Source organism: Ischnura elegans, chromosome 5, assembly GCF_921293095.1.
Source record: "Ischnura elegans chromosome 5, ioIscEleg1.1, whole genome shotgun sequence".
NCBI classification, from domain to species: Eukaryota; Metazoa; Arthropoda; class Insecta; order Odonata; family Coenagrionidae; genus Ischnura; species Ischnura elegans.
Genome location: NC_060250.1, coordinates 111939260 through 111956433, shown reverse-complemented (window position 1 = coordinate 111956433; position 17174 = coordinate 111939260). Strand labels below are relative to the sequence as shown.

The 17174-nt window shown below is 38.3% G+C and overlaps 1 protein-coding gene across 3 annotated transcripts in view; it reads left to right on the top strand.

The window, feature by feature from the left end:
- Positions 1-2666: 2666 nt before the first annotated feature.
- Positions 2667-17174, top strand: part of LOC124159870 — a 111134-nt gene continuing 96626 nt past the window's right edge. For all 3 annotated transcript variants that reach the window (XM_046535768.1, XM_046535767.1, XM_046535765.1), the window contains exons 1-2: positions 2667-2973; positions 3865-4128. In XM_046535768.1, coding sequence (XP_046391724.1) covers positions 3904-4128 — 225 coding nt within the window. In that variant the 5' untranslated portion in view covers positions 2667-2973; positions 3865-3903. The remainder of the gene's footprint in view (positions 2974-3864; positions 4129-17174) is intronic.

The window sequence follows — 17174 nt, the reverse complement described above, 5'->3', positions numbered from 1 at the left end:
ACTTCCCTCTTCAATTCACTGTAAGGCCTTCTACATTTCATTCTAAGTAAAAACCCAATTCTTTTCCTTCCTCTCCCTCGTTTACCTAACATTCTACCCTCAAACACCGTTTTCAACATCTCCTCCCCACCAAGTACTCGATCCATCCATATATTTTGTCTCCTCCGTATCTCATCTAAATACTGCATCTTCTCACCCACCATGTCCAGTACTTGATCGTTCCTCCTCGCTTCCGTCCAATTCACCTTCTCCATTCTTCGCCCCATCTCGATTGCCTCCAATTTTCTCTCTTCTTTCCTCAGTGTTCACGTTTCCGCACCGTAGAGACCTACACCCCAGATCAAACTCTTCACTAACCTTTTTTTAAACTCATGCATAACGATCCTCTCAAAAGCTCCTTCCTGTTCCTGAACGCCTCCTTTACTTATGCAATTCTTTTCCTGATGTCCTTACTGCTTTAAACGTTTTCCTTTAACGTGCTGCCTAAAAAGTTGAATTGCTCTGCCGGCTCAAGTATTTCCTCACCAACTGTCACCTTACGTCTCACATTCCTCGCTCGCGATACTTTACAAAACTGCATGACCTTGGTCTTCTTGTGATTAATCCTCATCCCACACTTTTCGCCAAGCTCGTGTAACGCATCCACTGGCGCCTGCAGCCTCCTCGCTGACTGAGGTTGCAGATAAGTTTAGGGAAATATTTTCTTAAACGGTCAGGATATTTGAAACTGCATTCGTTACTTACTTCCATTTGATCCTAATTTTTATCTGGAGTTGAAGGTCGGTTTCTCAAAAATGAGTACCGGTGACGGCTCATTCCAAGTTGCTGACTTCTATTAAATCTTGAAAACCCGTTACCTTCATTGTTTTTTACCTTACCACAACTTTGCTTCTGCCCCAAGGCTATTCTCACTACTCTCATATCAAGTGATCTTGATGGCTGGCATTTATTTTGGGCACAATACTTTCCTAGGCTCAACACTTATATGTATCCTTCTTTTCCAAAGTGGCAATATTTTAATTTATTATTCATTTTTAGAGGCATGTTGGCCGGTTACCCTTATCAATTCATCTTGAAGGAATCTGCTTAGAAGGATTAGGTTATGCTCTAAAGCTTTTCGTATTTTACAACAGTGGTGACTGGACACCATGATATGACATTAAGGGAAGGATATTAGAGTAGTTGGTAAGGATGAATGTAAAATATACAAATCAAATGTTTAATAACTTAAGCCTCTAAAAAAATAGTACGCGATTCTAGACCTTTATTATTGAGCACTCGCATTTAAACTATTCCGAAGCATATCCATTCCATCAGATTACATATGAATATAACTAGCCTATATTAATTTGAGAAACTAAGTAGTTTTACATGAGTTGATTAAGCATATTGCTCTCTAAATGGCACCTTACGCAGTTCCATTAAAAGAGGAATTTTTAGTTTGAGCAATTACTTACAACCGGTGCCACAGAAAATTGACCTACACATCATCAATTATTTTTGTCTCAAAGCCTTTTAATCTCAAAGTAATATCTAGATTAACTCAAAGAAAACATGTGTGAAAACGGCAGCCATTAAATGTTTTAACACACAAAACCGATAGAAAAGATTTCAATAAATACTTTTCCGTTGATAATAAGTTAAAGCATCTACAACATAAGAGACATTCACGAATATACCCCTGTGGGAGCTGATCAACTGATTCCACCCCTTTTCAATAACCCCGCGCCATTTGAGGAATAAGCGAACGCACCCATAACGTCAATTGTCAAGACATGAGACGCCCACCCAGCCAGAGAACCGACGGGATGCGTCCGAGCGTCGCGGCTAGATGCCCGCATCCATCGAGGCAAACTAACGAACTAAACACCGCCGCCGCCGGGCGCGGCCAATCAAATGCGACACTAATGAGTGTGGGGTGTGAGGGGAGGATGCGTGCTTATGTGGGTGGATGGGGAGAAGAAAGATGGGAAAAAGGAAGGCCCCCAATCCCCCACCACCACCCAACCAAAAGCAACGGGAGGGCAGAGATGAGTTCTTTTAGGGGAGCAGGAGGGTGGGGAGGTATATGGGGGCGGTAGGTGCGCAGGCTTGGGCAGGGAAAGGAGGAGACATTGAAAGGTCGTGGGGTGGGGAAGGGAGGAGAGGGGTAAACGCACTGGAGAGGCGAGGGAGGAGGAGTATGGAGGGGGGTGTAAGTGGCGTAAGTTGGACCGTGCGGGAATTCGGGGAGGCCCCTAGAGAGGGTACTGGGAGATGTGGTGGGGTCGAAAAGAGAACACAGAGAGAGAGACCAGGAGCGTACGAGTATGAGCGCGCGTATAGTTGCTACTATGACGCCCGAAGTGGAAGGAGACGGCTGAGGGATACACAGTGGGGGCGTGAGGGTAGCGAAGGGGGGAACGGGGGGGGGTAGAGAATGGGAAGAGAGAGGGTGTTTGAGGGTTGGATATGGTACGAGGTGGGGGTATAAGGGTAAGCCGGAGAGAGAGAGGGGATGGTCGGAGGAACAGAGGGTTGGTTTTGGGAGGAAGAGAGATGAAAAGAAAGTGGAGGGGTAGAATTCGCGAGGGGAGGGGTGGTTCGGACGTGTGGCGTTGGGGGAGGGGACGCGGAAGGGGTGGGTCGCAGTTTATAAGAGTAGAAATCCAGTGCGACGGCCGTGGAGTCCTTTACTCGTCTCACGAGCGACGCACGGTACACCTGCGGTCTTCTTTGGCTCTCCTCGCGGATTCTTCGGCGGTTCGGTTCGAGAGGTGCCGGCGGCAGCAGCTGAGGTAGAGCGCGGAAGGGTCTCCCCTGAGGGATTGACAGCATCGGAGGAAGAAAGTAAGGAGTGTGCCCGTCTGGAAAAGTGGAACCCTTCGGCCTTTTTCCATTTCATCTCGAAGGAAAGAGGGAATAAATAATAGATATCGGGATAAGAAGAAGGGTGCAGCTTGTTTGGGAGTTCTCTTCCTTCTTCTCCTCAAGGTAGATACGAACTTCTATACGCATGTTTGAATTTCCCTCGAAGTTTTACTTAATTCCGCTGACTTTGGCGAAACTTTGTCGAACCTCATTGTTATGTTCATACATCAAGGGTTGCGCTGTTTAAACCTTGTTGCGACTTCAAATACAATCTTTATGGTTAGGCACAAACGGCATAATATTCAGCAAAACATTTTGGCGTTGCGGATGATGCATTGGGATTGAAAAAATAAATGAAGTGGTTCTAAAAACTACTGTAATTCAAATAGAATGAAAGTATATGCGTTACACTTAAAATTCATGCAAATTTAAATCTTTTATAACTTTTTTCAGAGGTAGGAATGATTTCTTCAGAAGAAAGAGTAATTTTAATATCTTAGCAATTAAAGAATTCATTCGTATCTCAATTAGTCAAGGAGACAGCAAGGCCAGCCAATATTTTTACTTTTTTAAGCCTTCTTTTTCTCATTCTCAATGGGAAATATCATTAGTCCTCTTATTTGTTTTTAACTGCTGATACAATCTTTGGTTCAAAATAATTGCAGTCTTATACGAATCATTTAGTGGAAATAACTCGCTTTTTAATGTTCCACAAAACTTAAAGCCTCCAAAAGTTTTGTGGAACATTGTGAGTTATTTTCACTATCTATACATAGGTGGTTCCACTATGTGAAGCCTGACCACTTGAAATATATTTGTATAAATTTCGTCCATAATTTGTGTTAACTATTACCATGATGCTTTGGCTCTAAAATGCGGTGGTACATGCGGCCTGTATACTATGGAATATTTTCATTCTTATCACAGTTTTGATTGAACATTTTCGCAATCATCTGAAAGAGTCTGTATAATTTTACCCATCATTCCCAACTCTGGATCCGCGCCTTTTTTCAGAGAAATCCCAGGGGTACCAGCCGTGTGACTCCGGCCAATATGACGATGTCGCCCTGGGCCCGGAAGCCTCCGGCCGCTTTCTGCCGGACCGCCTCCTGGTTGCCCCCTGGAGGGCCTCTTCTGGTCCTCGCGGTGGCGGCCTTCGCGGTCCTATCGGCCGCGGGCACGGCCGACGCCGGCCCCTACGACTACACCCGCACGCAACTGACTTCCGCCTCCGACTACCCCGATTACCCGGCTGGCGTCCGCTACGACGAGTACCCGGTGAGTATTGCTGGCACATCGGCATAGGGGTTGCATATTTTGCTACCGTCAGAAGGGGTCGAAAAAAGTCCACAAGTGCGCAATTAGCTGTTGATCAGGAGAAAGTCTTTCCGAGCTGGTAAGCCAGATCTAGGTGGGGTAAAGCAATGAAAGATGATGAAAGTATTTATAGACAATTTGAAACCAAAATTCATTGCTTTATACGATTTATTACGTTCAAAATGCTTGTATGTTGCTCTTCACTAAAAAAACCGAATCTTGAGAAAGAAAAAGCTGTTAGTCCGGCTGGGATAGCAAGAGCATGCGAGGTTCCGCCGCTCGCAGTTAGGAAAGTTTGGATTAGGGTAATTTGCGCAGTACGGACAGTCGTGGTCAATATTTATGAGGTACTTTGCAAATAACGGACCAAGATTTTGCGCAGTATGGATGAGCAGCTGTCTTCAGGATGATGGAAATTCCATGGATAAACATCCATCCTAATATTGTATACATACTGAAAGAATGAGCACTCTTAATATCTAATTTAATCCATTTAATGAACAACAGATAGTAGACCGTTTCTTAGTGTTCTTTTTTTCGTAATCGAATACGATTGTATTTGGAGAGTGCTCCTTGGAATGTGTAAAACTCGAAACTGATTATTTAATCGTGATTAGAGTGCAAAGGGTGCCTGAAAAGATAAAAATTCTTAAAATAAAATGGAACTAATTAATTTAATAATTCTTAGAAGAAAAAAATTTTAAATTTTGTAATTATTCCCCTGTAGGCACCATTCAAATGTCAACCATGAACCACGAAATAAAACAGCGAGTCTTTCACATGCCAGCGAGCACTTCAAACAATCAAGCACCTTCAAATTCGAAAAAATTAAAAATCAGAAATAATCTTCCTAAACGGCTTCTTTGCATTTCCATCATTCTCAGGTTTTCATACAACACTCTTTCTTGAAATCAATTGACATATAATCAACTTATACTTTGTTAATTACGAGTGCTCATTCTCTCTCCTAGCATTCTCTCTCCGTCTACTGCAAGATATCACAACGCTGAGTCCGGAGCAATTTTATTGAAGGGTTAGTTTTAACATTATAACTTATAGATTTCTCCGCGTTATACTTTGTAATGACGACAGTTTCCCTGATATTTAAACCAGTAACATCAGGTCAACTACCATGTTTAGGTAGAAATCTTGCCCCATATAGTGGTACAAATTTTTCCTCAGGGTTTCTTGGGCCTTGAAATATATTAGATGAACCCTCTTCAATGAGCTCTGGAATGGATATCCATACTCTCTGCCCGCGTTATTGGTACTCTTTTTCGGCTATTACTATTACTTCGGTAGAATTTTCTTGCATTAGTAATGACTTTTGCTTATTTAAATAATTGATACGTCAGGGAATGTCAAGTATTACACCACATTCAAGGGCTTAGCGTTCTAAGCCCTCTATATTTTCGAGTACAATGTATCGTAACTTTGGCACTAGAATTACTTCTTTCTCCAACGGCCTACCATCAACATAACTAGGTACAAAAATTAATTCAATTTAATCCATAAAATTTTATTCGTATCAATCCAGATTTAGCTTATATTTGCCTTCATCAGGGCATGATAGCAACTAGATGTTTAAAATCGATTCATAATTTTTATATCTATGTACATTGAAACAAGTAATACTTGACATTTATTTATATTCGGTCCTTTAGCCAAATTCATCCGTAGATGAGTACTTATGTCCAAATTACATTATCATATGATTTTTGTAGATTGTAAATTTTTAAACAATTTAGGGCTTCAGATCACCAACAAAGCTATGGAATTTGACCGAGGTCAAAAACTCTCAACGTGGGTGAACCCAAGATTCTGTAGAGAAAATATCAACATGATCTAAAGGCAACTCCTGTATATATGTGCTTCTTTTTCTGTTCGTATGACGCAAGTCCAGTCTCACACTCCACGCTATTCGAGTAAGCCAATATTCGTTAGACTCAAGTTTTCCACAATTTTGTAATTGGGAATTTATTTGCCTTACAATGTTTCACACAGTCCATTTTGCATATCTTCCATTTAGGATTCTACAAGGTGCTATAGTTATTTAAGGCTAAGTTCCATACAAAATATGCCAGATAAAAATACACGCGGATCATTCGTACACCTGATTATATAAGGGGTCATGGAACAATTTTACATTATAAAACGCCGTGAAAGGAATATTACCTAATTTCACGCGGTTCTTAGGTTATCTGTATGATATTGCACGGTGTCTGTGTGAAGTACCATTATCATAGTTCATTAAAAAGGGAACAACTTTCATGAGAAGTTTTTTTGCTACGGTTTGTATTTAAAACTACGCTCTCCTGCCTATTTACGCATATTTTTTTGATTTGTTATTAAAATAAGCCAGCATTAAATCGTTAGAATTTTTTCACTAGCATTCAATTTAAAAAAAGGTGAATCGTTATGGTAAACAAAACTCTCAGCACCGCGATAAACCACAAATTGAGCACTATTAAAAAATCTACTTAGTTTTTATTGACAAATAAAAATTTATCAGGGAAAACTAACTTGACTAGTATTTTTATGACTCCATCGACTTCAAACGAAAAGAGAGACAAAGCATTAAAATCCAGGGAGTTTCATTTAGACGATATTCTCTACCTCCGGAGTACACAGTGAAAATTCATCTCGGTTAAATTCCCACCATGCCTTGCGACTCTCGTTCACGTCTGCGGAACTGACAGACGCGAGGAAATAAAGGCAATGCGCAGTCGATCAGATAGGTGTGAAATTTTTTCCGTCCCTCACACAATCCACGGTGGCATCAGACGTTGAGTGAGACACTCATAAGTACATTTCACTTCCCTCCTCCATTCCACAGTCCAGCTCCACCAATCGATTCTCTCTTTTTCGAAGCCATGATTTCCCAACTGCCCCTTTAAAATACTCTTACGGAAAATGAGACTATGACGGACAAGCGATATCGAACACTAAACGTTTTGCTAGTGCACGTTCTTCGAATAGTTCTCAAAATACCATTTGATCGTCCCAAATATTGGGTGCTTCTATTTTAAATAAAAATTGGTTAATTATTCCAATCTCTCAATATTCCTCAAAAATCATTTTTGCATGAATTTTCGTACCTAAATTTCCATTGTCATGCTACCTATCTCACTGAAGTGTAGATGTTAATTTCGCTGAATTGAAAATGGAGACACGGGTTATTCCCCAATAATCGTACAAAATTATGTCCATGGACTTCCATAAAAAATCCAAAACTGGTAAATCTATGTTAAACTGGTATATTATTATATATACCCTTTTACTAATTTTAGTGAAAAATAAGTAAAGAAAAAATTATATTTCCCAAATTTAATGCCCACAGACTCATTTGACTATGATTCGTCATTGCCGTGGACAGTCCCATATAGATTTTTGAAGAGGTATTTACTGTATTACCAAATTATTTATTTTAAAATCTATCATCAAACAAGTTATAAAAATATAAAAATTCCAAAATAGTCTTTTTAGGTTGCTTTAGTTTCATAATATTTATTAAAAAATAAAAAAAACAATTGTCCTACCCAAAAAAGCATTGTCCGTGGCCACTCAGGAAAAAGGGGGAATTATTCATAGATGATGGCATCCCTGAACAACCAGTGTGTAGAGAAGGAGATTGCCAGCTATGTTGGATTGATTGAGTTATAATTTGGTTTAGTGAATGTTTTAACGATGGAGGAATAATTTTAGTTCAGTTTTTTGCCAGAGCCAAGATCATCAGTCATGTCCGTGTACAAGTAAAAATTCGTAAAAGTAAAATCTTTTACTAATTACAATTGAATGTCTTTTACAGCTATAAGATGCTAATTCAATGTAGTAAGGACAGTGTCCTAACTTATTTTCAGTCCCAACTATAACTTAATTTAGAGGAAATCGTCCTGTCCGTGGACATTATCCGTGGACGTCATATCCGTGGACATCATCTTCATGAACTCTCCAGTTCAGTCCATGAACATTAGAGATGGTAACGGACATGATGAAACACTATGACTAGTTGCAGAGTGCCCAATGACAAATAAAACATCTTTTTCTCGTGAATAAACACAATATATCTCTTCTGTTGTGTCCGTGAACATATATATCGTGTGTGTAGACAGCATAAAAGTTAAAATTTAAAAAACAGTGTGAATATTACTTACGATTCCTACCACTTACGTCATTAGATTTTATGATTGATCACCTGTAATTACACAATTTTGGTTCTTACATAAACAAAATTTTATTTTTTAAATTTTGCGAGTTGAAATGTGCGTATTTTGGAGATTAGCCCACCTGTGATCAAAGGAAATGCTCACAAAATTTCCTGGCAAATTAACTAAACGAAATATCTCGGGATAGCAACCAAGTGAGAAGGGAAATTGTAAACTAGGTTTTAAGGCTCAGGTCATTCGTCGTCATCAGAGTTAATATGGGAAAAAAGTTGAGAGACCATCAACTGATATGACGAGTAACGAATCAGACCTCTAAGCCTCGATATTCGTGAAAGATCTGACCCAGATGATAGCCAGAGAAAAAGCCATTTATAGCCACGATTTTTGGTTTTAACTAATTTATTCATTGAAATATTGCGACGACTGTATTTGCAACAGCCTATCAGTGGCAATTTCCCGAGAGCAAGGGAAATATCCAAGCAAGAAAAGAGGTTAAAGCATACCAAACTTGACTGCAAGAACCATAAATTACCAACCGGGCTAAGATGGTAAATCGATTCCGTTGCACATTGAAACTCATTCAGAGTAAATTCTATGCATCTTCGATGAATACATTCTTTTCCTTGTATTTCATTAAATAAATTTTAAGTTCCTATGCATAAATTTGAGAAGTGGCACCGTAAATAGAGGGTTCTTTTTTAATTTTAATAATTTCTGCTTAACTTGGGCTGTTAACGAATCGATTGGACAGAGAAGAAGAGGTTTTTTCAGAGGATAATTTATCAAATAAGTAACAAAGGAGTTACTATAAAGTTTGAATCAAGAATAAAAGTTTGATGAACTACCTGATAGCGTAGTAATGCATTAGTTTCACTCATTATATTGCGTTTTGTTTTTGAAAAGTTTCAATTATTTCCCGTTTCTTTTCCTTAATCAAAACTTCGATACATTGTTGCTCGTATCAATTTCTTAAAAATATGTATATTGTTGACTATCAAATTTAATGAAGCCTAAGAGCTCGAAAAGCGATTTAAAGTTTTAACAATGAACTAGGCCGTACAAAAAAATGTCATCTCTCCGATATTGCACCCGCGCGAAAGGTTGGCGTCGCGTGAGGAATCAATTAATATTCCCTCACATCATGTCGACAGTTTTCAATTTTTGTGCGTCACATGCACAGCACAATGCACCAAACTGAAGTCACACTCTCATGCTCACGCTAGTGACGCAATATTTGCATAATGGCTCGTTTACGGATGCTGTGCTCTCTTTTCTAACTCGACATAGGATCCTGAATAATCAGATTCACGATGTCCCTGACTTCACGGATCACCGGTCGTGGCCATAAACGAAAAAAAAATATCACTCCATCGGCGAGTTAAAAAAATAAATAAATGCCATATTTAATCTGTTTAATATACATGACGAAACCAATCATTTTTTGTCAGGATTTGAAACGACTTAATGGAATCAATCCCATGAAATTCCGCATTAAAAATTAAAGCAGTGAACGCTCTCTACGCATTTAAAACGATCCTTTTATCCCAAAAAATTCGCGATACGCACGTTTAATTAAAGAATAAAAAAATGTTTCTACTAAATAATTTTACGACTCTGTAATACGATGAAATAGTTTATCTTCGCGCTTGATGACGCATTTCAGAGAATATGATTACCATAATTCTTATAATTACTCGTAATGTTTTTAAACATGCATTTTGTGATACCCTGGAAAATTATTTATTAATTCAGAGCGAGGATTTAAACAGAAATAAATATCTCCAACATCGTTTAAATCCAATGAATTCTGGTAAGAGCAAGTCCATCCGGCTAAGTTTTCCGGCCTCAGTGGCGGAGGGGTAAGGTCCTCATCTAGCAAGAAAGAGATCGCGGGTTCGAATTCCACCTGGGTAGATTTACCCGGTCCAGGGCATGGTAATTTTTTACGTATATTTGTTACATTTGTTGTATACCCCGGTATAAAATGGCCAATAAGAGCTGTATCAGGTGGTTTGGGAATAAAATAAAAATAAAATAAAATCGCTGAGTTCATTTATCAATCCACTATTCGACTTTATACGCGGAAGTAAAATTTAGAAAATACTTAGTATGGAATAAAGGAAATAGAAAAAATAGCATGGCAATTAGAAAGTTAGCTGACCAATAGCTTGAGGATGAACAATTTAGCACATATACATACATAGCAGATATTTACATAATTTAGCTGGATCTAATTATATTATTTTTACTGGTTCTTGGCTTTAAAAACTAACAAAAAACGAGGTTATGCGATAAGATATTTTTTAACTAAAGGAGTTGAAGTTTAACATTTTTAGGTTGAAAGAAATTATTCCCACCATTATTTTTCAGGATAAATTACCACTTCAATTTCAAACAAAGGTACACTTAAAAAATGAAACAGCGATCTCACATGCCAGAAGCACACACGAATGTTGTCACTCCCATAAATAAATGAATCATGTCAAATCCCCATCAATGTTGTGAAGGAATTATTACGCAGTCAACTGCATTCAGGAATGAAATGATTCTAACAGGGATAAAGGGCCGTAATTACTATTAGCATTCCATCACACAGTGCTTAATTTCTCAAAACAAGGTGTTTACCTGCTTAAATCGTCAGCTGTCATCTCTTTTCTTTCCAGGGAACTCGATTGAAAACTCACATCAATCGTATCTGTAGCTTTTGACCTATACAATATCCTCTTATTGGATTTATATGTTTCCCGGCGGACTAAAGAGATGAAATCTTCTCGGGTTTCCGACAGGGTAAGGTTTTCTGTTACCAGTGTTCCGATGGTTAACTCCACCAACGTACTCAGCGTTGATGCCGGGATGGATTTTCTCGCCTTTGAATACGGGGTGGAGAAAAAAATGTGTCACGAAATTTTAACCCTTGATTAGCCATGGCCGAGGACAGCCTAACACAATATCACCGTATCTGTTTTGGCAAGAAGGAATTAATCTGTAGAGCAGAGGGATATTGGCATACCTACCATTGGTCCCACTTTCCTCCCGTAGGAATTTTCATGATATTTCCTTCATTTACAATGCCTTTAATGGCAAGTTCCGATCCTCATAAATACTGCCTCTCTTTTCACTCCACATTCCCACCCGCTCCTTACGTAATAACCACCTACTACACCAACCTAAATTCCGTATTTCTCTCCCTCTCTCTCTCTCTCAGAGATCACTTTTTTACAGACTCCCTACCTCTTTTAATACCATTTCCACTACTCACCCTTCCCTGGATCTTTCAATGTCCATCAGATCATTCAAGAGGAAGCTTCGAAAAGCCATCTTATGAACACCTTCTTTCTTTTTTTTATCCTTTTAATAATTTTTTTATAGTCTATATTTGTTAACGCTGCAGATTTTAAGTTGTCTATTCAATGTAAAGGTCATTTTGACTGTTTTTGAATGATTCAACAAATAAATAAAAAATACATTGAAAAAAGAAGTCGTTGAGATCCAAATCCAAAAAGAAATTCAATGGAAACGCCGGATACGCATTACGTCAATTGTAGAGTCCCAACCTTCGGAAAATTAGGGAAGCAAAGAGAGAGAGGGACGATAGACAATCAGAAGCCAACTGACTCAGAACTGACAGTTTAGAATAATATAAAGGGTGGAGAAAAATTGTGTCACGAAATTTTTACCCCAGATAGTAAAAGATATTTAACCCTCAGAAAATTGTCATTACTGAAAATCTACAGCGGCCCTCCAGTAAGGACTCCATCGTCTCCAATTGAATAAACATTCGCACAAAGGTCAAGATAAATGTAGCTTAGTCGAAAAATTCTGTCATAGAGAGACAAATCTTCCTGTAAAAAATGAGTATTTTCATTTTAACCGGGAAGTTGCTTGCGGACTATTTATACGATGATCCTTAAAAAATGCTTGCAGGGTAGTTAACTAAAAAATAACGAAACAGTAGAACTTTTTGTTGTTGTTAAAGTGCAGATCTAGAGGAGAAGAAAAAATTATGCAGATTGATGGAAAATATTTTGCAAAATTAATTTTTCAGGCAAGAAATCGATTTTAAGTGAGGATATACCGAACAACATGTGTATGACCTAAAGCTCGCATTGTGACACAGGGTACGAGGTTGTCAATTATAAGCCAGTGTAGGAGGGAGTGAATTGGCTTTTAAAGAAGATAGTGGGATGGAGGAGCTGATAACAAGTTCGGCTACAACGAGTGAGGACTCGAGTTTGAAATATAATCAACTGAATTAGTTCTTTCGTCAGGAAATTTATTTGACGTTCATTTGTTAATAAATATTCGCGCGTAACAGCTATAATACCTAATTTACGGTCTAGGGAGTAACAGATACTAGTGATGTTCATTTGTTAATATATATGCGCGCGTAACAGCTAGTTTAGGGTTTAGGGAGTAATAGATACTAGTTGATACCAATAAGAACAAAAATTACTAATGATGTTTAGGTCCAAAACACAGCATTTTTAAGCTACAGAAATTTTTAACAATGCACTCCGATGGACCTCTATTTTTCCTTGTTGCCGGATGCTTTAGACATCTCATGACTTCGAATGCTTTTCCTGCAGGATATCGCGCAGATGTATCCATGGCAATTTATTTGAGTTTTGAGCCGTTAGTTCCGGGTCAGCTGGCTTCTGATTGGCTGGTGTCCCTCCCCCTCCTTGCTTCCCTAAATTTCCGATGGATGCTGGATATGCAAATATCCAGCATCTGTATTGAATTTCTTCTCCTCCATTTGGATCTCTATGACTTTTTTTGCCAATCTGTACCTATATCCCTCTGTTCTACTGAATCAATTACCTCTTGTCAAAGCAGAAACGGTTGTCCTGTGTTTGGCTGTGGTTGATTTTTCGGAGAATCCTACATAGGAGAAACAGGCCGAACCATCAAAACAAGATTAATAGATAATAGACGGCGTATTAAAAAAATCAGCCTTCGCCAATCATAGGTATGAGCATTGCAAATAGGATGAAAGTCGCTATTCTAGCTGTTACGCGCACATATGTATTCACAAATGGACATCAAATAAATTTCCCTACGAAAGAATTATTTCATTTGATTAGATTTCAAACCCGGGTCCTCACTCGTTGTAGCCTAACTTGTTATCAGCTCCTACATCCCACTATCTTCTTTAAAAGCCAATTCACTCCCTCCTACACTGGCTTATAATTGGCAACCTCGTACCCTGTGTCACAATGCGAGCTATAGGTCACACACATGTTGTTCGGTATATCCTCACTTAAAATCGATTTCTTGCCTGAAAAATTAATTTTGCAAAATATTTTTCATCAATCTGCATAATTTTTTCTTCTCCTCTAGATCTGCACTTTAACAACAACAAAAAGTTCTACTGTTTCGTTATTTTTTAGTTAACTACCCTGCAAGCATTTTTTAAGGATCATCGTATAAATAGTCCGCAAGCAACTTCCCGGTTAAAATGAAAATACTCATTTTTTACAGGAAGATTTGTCTCTCTATGACAGAATTTTTCGACTAAGCTACATTTATCTTGACCTTTGTGCGAATGTTTATTCAATTGGAGACGATGGAGTCCTTACTGGAGGGCCGCTGCAGATTTTCAGTCATGAACATTTTCTGAGGGTTAAATACTAAGTTTTAATATAAGTTCAAAAGATGCAGGCGTTAAATGATGGAAGTTCGACGTATTTAAATACAAGATGGTGGCTCAGAAAAAAAATATATTGTGGAAAAGTGCTACCATCTTTTATTTAATTTAATATTTATTTCATATAATATTACTAATTTATTTAATATAATATTACTAATTTATTTAATATAATATTACTAATTTATTTAATATAATATTACTAAATTATTATTGCATATAATGACTAATGATATATTACTTCACCGATTATAACTAACTAAACCCATTGACCACCTCCAAGTTATGATTAAGAGAGGAGAATCTAAATTTTGCCCATTATATGCTTTTAAGTTACGTTATCTCATAGTTTTAAGTAAAATCTGTTAGATAACATGCCAGCAACTAATTTAAAGCTCAGGACCATGTTCGGTTGACGATATACTCAGACATAAAAAGTAAGACCTATTTCCGGGAGTGGTTTTATGCTGTTACTTAAATTTCTCTCATTTGTTTCGAAATCAATATATTATCTGTCCCGTTTAAATGCTTCGGATAGAATTATTCTTCGGTAAATGAAAGTTAAAACTCATCTAAGTTTAAAGAAAGTTCATTTTTCACTATATTCAAGAAAAGGGATCATTTTGAAACGTTGAAAGTATATAACTCAATATAGTTAAGGTTTAGTTCTCCAGAGGATTTAGCAGAATCTGAAATGGGAGAATTCAGTCCGAAGGTGATCTTCATTAAATATTTTACGGCACTACGATGGATAAACTAGTGAGAGTAAGCCATTGCCTTATTAATGATAACTAAAAGATCGTACTGCTACGTATTTCCTAAAATCCTAGGATCAAAACGCAGGGGTATGGGTCAGGGGTCACTCGGAGGCAATCAATTGAAAAAAAAAGTTGGCTTCAATAGATGAGGATAGAACAAACACTAGAGTAGAGCACAGAGCAGTAAGTGAGTTTCAAGTATCCATAGTAGGAGGGGGCATTTCCTTTGCCTAAGCCATCATGCTCCGCGAAGTACTTATTGAGGATTCAAAGACTTCATAAGATATTTCTATCCAAGGCCCTTCGGTCTGGAGCCAATACGCCAACCACACGAAACCATAATTATCCCATGAAGGGAGTTTTAAGGTATTAATATAAGAGTGGTTAAAGGACCCAGAAAAATTATAAGAATAGCCCGAAACAAATGAAAAGTACGCACCCTATTAAACATGAATGATGGGATTTATACGAGCAAAAGGGGATTAGAAGAGTATATTGGGGTCTTTCCTTCCACCCTATTGAACTTGAACAATATTTAATATGTTGAAGGGAAAAACTTCGTTAACCAAATTAAAACTTGGCCACATTCTCTAATGTCCTTGATAATATCGGCCGTACATAAATATAATAATCTAGAAAGTTTTTCATTTCAACATTAAGCAATTTCACGAAGTCATACCGAAAAGTATTGACTTTAATATTTAGTACATAAAAAGCAAATGAGAAATATTTTTCAATGAAAGTTAAAATAATAACCCATAGTATGTTTTCAAAAATTATGGCCAATCAAGAAGAAAGCAAGGGACCCAAAAACTCACATAACGATGGGCACATCTTTTCAACTTAAAGATCGACATGCGTTGCCGGTAAATACGTACCGTAGTTAATAACAAATAACAAGCTTTCTTTCGAGTACTGCATTACTCGCATGCCTCCTTCCCACCCTGCTGTCCAATTAAGTGATTTCGACTTCACATCAGTCTATACCAACGTCTTGCTGTCTCCTTGGTGGGCTGCTGGGGAGAGTGTGATAAGCTTATTGTTGAGAAAAAATTTTTCTCGCTAGCATCGAGACGCGCGAAATCCCGGGTCTATTCAGCCGGCTGCTCCCTCTTTGCTGGCTTAATTCCGTCGCAGCCTGAAGGCAGGGATCCACGAGACATGTACCCAGTGCGCAGCGGGTGTATCGCCCGCTACCACATATTAGATTTGCCGAGCGCCGGCTTCCTCTCTGGAGAGGATATTACGCGCGTAAGTGCAGCACAGAGAGTGGCCTTGCGGAGAGGGTCACACAGGTTCTCAGAATTCCAAAGGTTGGCTAGCGTGAAATCTAAGCTGAAAGCGTCGATGGAAATTCACCTGTATTGAAAATCAGCTTCGATAAAAATAAGACCAGCCGGAATACATTGATTCGAAACAGATACGTGAGAAATATGGAACAATAATTAAACACGAGAAAAATAAGGCTTCATTGAGGTTCTCAGTTTTCAGATTGAGGAATTGGAGAACGCCAGTGGCCGCAAAACGAGCTGTTGGAACGATTTTATGTCTGAAATACTTCGTTGGGGGAAAACCATCAGAGAGAATATAGCTTTAACAAAGGAGGCTTTCAACCAGAAGGGGAAGTTAATAGGAAAAAAAACTGTTAACTGCTCTCTTCTTAACTACTTCAATCGGATTTTGATTGAGATTGAACCTCACCTAAACTACAGTAGTGTAAATTTAACGGGTTTGCGGGGCGAGCTCCTTCCCCTTGGTCACTGCGAGAAATTTAATGAGTGGGTCAAAATGTTTTTCCGGGATTTGAACCCAAGGCTATTTGATGTGAAGCCGAACGCAATATCCACTGGGCCATCATTCTCTCGTAGAGTCAGTGATAAATAACATATATATGACTCTTTAAAAACAGCGTACTACAGCTTACCGTTTATTCGCGCGGAAACGTTGGTCTCGAATAAGAGGATAGGAGAATAGAGCGTTTGTGATGTGGGAGGATAGGATAAGTGAGAAAGTAAGACGGACGGAGAGAAAAAGGAACGAGGAAGTTTTAGACACTGTTATTTTAAGGAAGAAAATTGATGGAGGAAATGTGGTGGGGGTAGAGTGAGTATTGACAGGCGAATAGGCACTGAAGAGAAGGTTGGATGCAAGGAAAATGGGGAAAAGGGATAAGATAATGTTACCGAGCGGTCATTTTTGGTGACGGATTACTCGATTAAAAGTTTTAAATTAAAACTTATGCTATAATTTTGAAATCAACAGGTCAGATAAAGAAAATTTACCACAACAATTTCTCATACGTAATTTGTTCTGTATTGAAAGTATAGGAAAATTTTGACATATATCTACTTTATTGCACCTGAAAATTTATATTAGATAGCATATATTTTAAGTGAGTAGGTAATACTCCACCAAAAAATGAATATTACGCCCGGT